Here is a 5,111-nt window from a genome sequence, read left to right as displayed (position 1 = left end):
ATATAAAACAGCTGTGAATTATGGGAATGCAGCCTATTAAATCATCAGAATCTCCGAGCATACCCATGTCATTCACATTTTAATGATCTGACATATTCTATGTAACCAAAGTAGTTTGTAGTTTTACTGTGCATAGTGACAGGGACACTTTGGAAACACATTTCATTTCTGAACTTTCCAAGTTGGCTTACACTGAAATGGTTTGATTATCATTTGCAGATACCCTTTATAGAACTGGATGCTGAACATATTTCTGAAATGAAACCTCTGAGAGCTGAATTCCAGCACAACTTGATGCAGCATATGTAGAGATGCAATCATCACATACCTGTGTCCCCACTCTGGCAATGTTTTACTTTGAATTTCTCCTGAAAGGCCAATGAAAAAAGAGCAAAGAATACAACAAGCTCTTACAAAAAGCTTTCCCCACGGACAGCCTTTGAAGCCTTTAAAGCAAACTTTTGTTAAACATAGATGTTAAACATAGATCTAAACAGGATAGCTGACTGTTCCTTTAAACAGGCCTACTGAAGCCCACCAACAGCTTGTTAAAGGCGACAGTCAGCATTCAGATCTATGTTTAAAGGGGAACCGCAGGAGCTTTTAGAATAATGTGCGAGTATTTGCACATAATGGCATACTTCTTTTGCTCCGTTCCAGCAGTTCAATGTCCAGCCCCCATCTCTTTTCCCTTTGTCACTCTGTTGCAGACCCTTCCATCTTCTCCAGATCTACTTTTGGATTCAGTGTCTTGGACCATCTTGATTGGCCAGATTGATGTAACTCCTGCATAGTGGGAGTTACTTCCCAGCACCCAGGGCATGCCGAGACTACACACTTGAGTTGTGCATGTACAGCTTAGTGTACTGTTAGGGCTTGTTCACACCATATATATACCAAATATATACACCATATATTTCTGCACAGTATTGCACAGTAAACTACCCCTGCGTTCTGGGGCGAGGCAGGGCTGTGCATTGAAGTCAATGGCACCGCAGCAGCGCCCCCTGCCCGCAGTGCGATGGCCCGCACCAGATTGAGTGGCACATCAATGCCTGTGTTGCGGTCTAGCGCGATCGAAAAAAATGCTGCATGCACTACGTTTTCCGATCGCACTGGACCGGGACGCAGGCATTATTGTGCCTGCGTTCTGTTGCCCACGATTGCACTGTGGGCAGGGGCCGTGGCTGTGATGCCATTGACATCAATGCACTGCCACACCCCCTCCCGCCCCATAATGCAGGGGGGAATTTACTATGTGATACAGTGTGTTCCAGCAGCTAAGCGTGCTGGAACACACTGTATACGGTGTGGACAGGCCCTCAAGAAATAAAATGGGTGAAGAGCATTTATGGAAGGACAGACACAGAGAAACTATTCTGTCATACAAAGCTGTCAGCATTTAAACAAATAATCAAGTTTCACTTTAGCCTTACCAAACTGGAGCTGAAGGATGCTTTAAGTACTTCAACATAGCTGCCTAAGGCATAGTTTCCTATACACACACCGCATATTGATAGTTATATTGATTGCCATCTAATTTCTAATATCTAAAACACGCAAGCCAACAGAGTGGGGGAAGAAGCCACTCTGGGATGTAAGGCATGGGGGGAAATTGAATTTGCTTCTGTGCTCTCCTGTCCGGTAAACATGTTTGGCTGGAGTATTCCTTTTATCGCTTCTTGGTATCTTAGATACCTCAGGCTTTTGGGTTACTGGCACCTTAAGAGTTATTATCTTTACAGCAACAAAACTTATGAAATAGCCTTGTATGAGAGCGAGCATTGAGTCCATGACCCATAAACTGGGCACAGGATGTGACTGTGGCCTTCTATTATTATCTCCAGGACAGATTTTATTATAATATCTCGCTTAGCCTCTCACCCTGTTGAACTGGGCCCAGGACACTGTCATGTTGTTGTAATCGTCCTTGTGGTTGCTGTTGTTATTGAAAAGTTTCTGAGCCAAGAACACAAGATTTTCATCACTGAGCCCTCGGTTGCTTTGAACTTCTGCCTTAAACTTCATATTCAGAGCCTCACACAGCTGCGGCCAAAGAACTTTCTCTGGAACTACAAATGGCACCCGGCCCTGCAAAGAGAGGTTGTAAACATTACATTGAAATGAAAGGATGTATGGGAAGTTATTTTTTGCCATACCAGTGTCGAAGTGAAAGTTTCCTTTGTTTTGATAAAACTCCTGGTTATGTTATTGTGTCAACATTTTCTTTAAGGTGGAGTGTTAGAGGGTTAGGGTTTAACTTGGTGTTAGACATAGAAAGTTGTCATTACGGTTGTGTTTTTTTGCAGAGGATTTTAAGCACATCACCAGTAGTATAATGCATGCAAGTGCTTTACCTATGATAAGCTCCTAACTGCAAAGACACCACCAACCCATACCCTCACAAAGGTCCCAATCCTGTCTGAGCTAACTGATCACCACCAGAGTAGGACTAAAACGATATGATTTGCCCAATAATCTTCCCTTGTATGGCTTAACCTTTTTTTTTCATCTGACAAACAAGAAGTAGAACTCCAGCTAAAATATTTCTTTACCTCCTAAATTTACCTTGTGGAACTCTGCTCCTTGTGGCCTTATTGGTGAGCTTTCCCCTCACTTCTTGCTAAATGTGACAATGTTGTCACCAGGACAGGTTGTGAGAAGAAATCTCCAAGGAAGCGGACAGCAAAAACCAAACACTTTCTTTTAGTAAAGTAGCGGAAGGCTAGAAATCCAATCAAATGTATTGCTGTCTCTGTTGCCATGTGACATTTCTGCCCACAACAGGGACAGTACTCAAGGGGAGATTTGCTTGACAAACCCTCAACCTGACAAAGGTTCTAAACATCGTTATCTTCAAAACTACAAAAATATTTTGGCTGCAGTTACACTTTAATGTGTCAAAGAGCAATGTAAAAATACAACAACATATTCCCTAAGATTTGTATTGAACCTATTTTACATACAATAATTTGTATTCTTCACTGTTAATGGTGTACTATATTTTCAATAAACTATACCGTATATTGCATTGTATATTATTAAATACATATAATGCAGGACACATTACTAGTAGTTTATAATCTGTATAAAGTGGTCACTTACTGGCTCAGCAAATGCATTGTCCCATAGAACTGTCGCTGTGGCATTATTGTCTTGGCTTCCATGTACAATGACCACAACAGGGAGAGACAATGTCTGAAATGTAAGGAGATTCATTCAAATGAAAATACTATTTAATTGAGTTGTGTATTATTCAACAGAAATTAAATGCATTTTACATAGGACAACCATAAGCACCTGAATCGGTCTTGCTGCTCTCTGGGAGACTGGGAGAGGCAGCACTAGGAACCAAGCACGCTTTTCTGTATTAAACAGCACTTATACTCTCCCTTTCTGAACATGTTTACAATAAGGGATGACCTAATCAATGTAATACTGCTCCTTCTCCTTCATTGTCTAATCAAAGCTGCATTATTTAACTGCAGTGAAGAAATGTGAAGTCACCTGCTTGACAGTGCTGTCTGACAGGGTGCCTAGATCACAAGAGTGGATAGACATAATAACAAATATGTTGATGTATATAGTATGTAAACTGTATGGAGTCCAGCTTTAATATTAGGGCTGCACCGATATCGATACTAGTATCGGTGCCAATACCGAGTATTTGGGAGAGTACTCGCCCTAATGCTCCGATGCCTAGCCCGATACTTCCTGTATCAGGAAGCCGGGCAGAGCGTCATTACACGCTGCCCAGCTTTCTGATTGGCCGGGAAGCCGGCTTCATGCTCCCTCGTCATCTCATGACGAGGGACCATGGAGCCGGCACCCCGGCCAATCAGGAAGCATGGCGCCGCGTCATTACACGGCGCCCGGCTTCCATGATTGGCCATCAAGCCGGCTCCATGCTTCCTCGTCACATTGTGACGAGGAGCAAGGGACGGCTTCCTCGATAATCGGTAAGCCGTGCGGCGAGCCTTTACACGCTGCCTGGATTCCCGGCTAATCAGGAAGCCAGGTGATGAGTCACTACACGCCGCCTGGCTTCCTGAATGGGACTTCCGGTACTCGGTATTGGCGAGTTCCCAAAAAAATATCGGTACTCGGTACTAAAATACTGGTATCGGTGCATCCCTATTTAATATCATGTTGTAATATGTGTAAAATACTTTTGAAGTAGGTCATATCATTATAATGGCATTTAATACAAGTGCAAAGGCTAACTGCAATAAACAATCCCAAGTAAAAATCTGCATCAGCAGTTTAGGGTAAGCTAATGAAAACGGAGTTTCTGCATACGACTACTCTTTGCACCTGATTTCAAGAGACCAAACATGTTATCTGAGCACATGTGGTCAATGTATATGAGTTTTGCTATTGGTATAATCCAGTTAAATGGATTACCTGTCAATATTCCCCCCCACTGAGATCCTGTGGGAATGTTTCTATTTTTAAAGTACAATATAACAAATACTTTATTTTAATGATATGTGTAGTAAACATGCAGGGCCGGCCTTAGGCGTTTAGGCGCCCTGTGCGAGAAAGCTTTACAGCGCCCCTCAGTGACCACACCCCTCAGTGGCCACACCCTTTAGTGGCCACACCCCCAGTTACCACACCCATTTATCACCCATATTTTTGGTAAAATATAAAAAGACGGGGTCACGTCGGGTAAATAGACACCAAACATGTCATGCTTTAAAATTGCGCGCACCGCAAAATCGCAATAAAATTACCATGCCCAAAATTGACCATAGGTGACGCTTTAAAAGCTTTTACCACTCATCAGTTTAGTGTTATCAGTGATTGGTAGCCCTACAATTATTGCTCTCATTCCGACATTCGCGACGATATGTAACATGTGCGGCGTAATGGGCGAAATCGTCGTTTTCACACGTATGTGCACCCGACGCCTGTTTGCATGCGTGTATGTATGGGGGGGACTTTAAAAAAAAATGTAATTCTTTTTTATTTGTAACTTTACATTTTTGGGGGGGAAACTTTATTGCCATCACATAGGGGGGTTAGAAAACCCCCTTATGTGATAGCAAAATATGTGACAGGTCCTCTTTATGGAGACATCAGGGGTCTCCAAGACCCCTAATGTCACC

At 42.7% G+C, this 5,111-nt stretch overlaps 1 protein-coding gene across 1 annotated transcript in view; it reads right to left on the bottom strand.

Moving 5' to 3' along the window:
- Positions 1-5,111, bottom strand: part of LOC108788932 (signal transducer and activator of transcription 5B) — an 84,125-nt gene that overhangs the window by 12,420 nt on the left and 66,594 nt on the right. The window contains exons 12-13 of the mRNA XM_018558835.1: positions 3,106-3,198; positions 1,885-2,091 (exon numbers count right to left, since the gene is read on the bottom strand). Of these exons, the coding sequence (XP_018414337.1) occupies positions 1,885-2,091; positions 3,106-3,198 (300 nt within the window). The remainder of the gene's footprint in view (positions 1-1,884; positions 2,092-3,105; positions 3,199-5,111) is intronic.

Source organism: Nanorana parkeri, unplaced genomic scaffold, assembly GCF_000935625.1.
Source record: "Nanorana parkeri isolate BGI_ZX_2015 unplaced genomic scaffold, ASM93562v1 scaffold362, whole genome shotgun sequence".
In the NCBI taxonomy this organism is placed as follows: Eukaryota; Metazoa; Chordata; class Amphibia; order Anura; family Dicroglossidae; genus Nanorana; species Nanorana parkeri.
The sequence above is the reverse complement of the archived record's forward strand: the minus strand, read 5'-3'. Positions and strand labels throughout refer to the sequence as shown.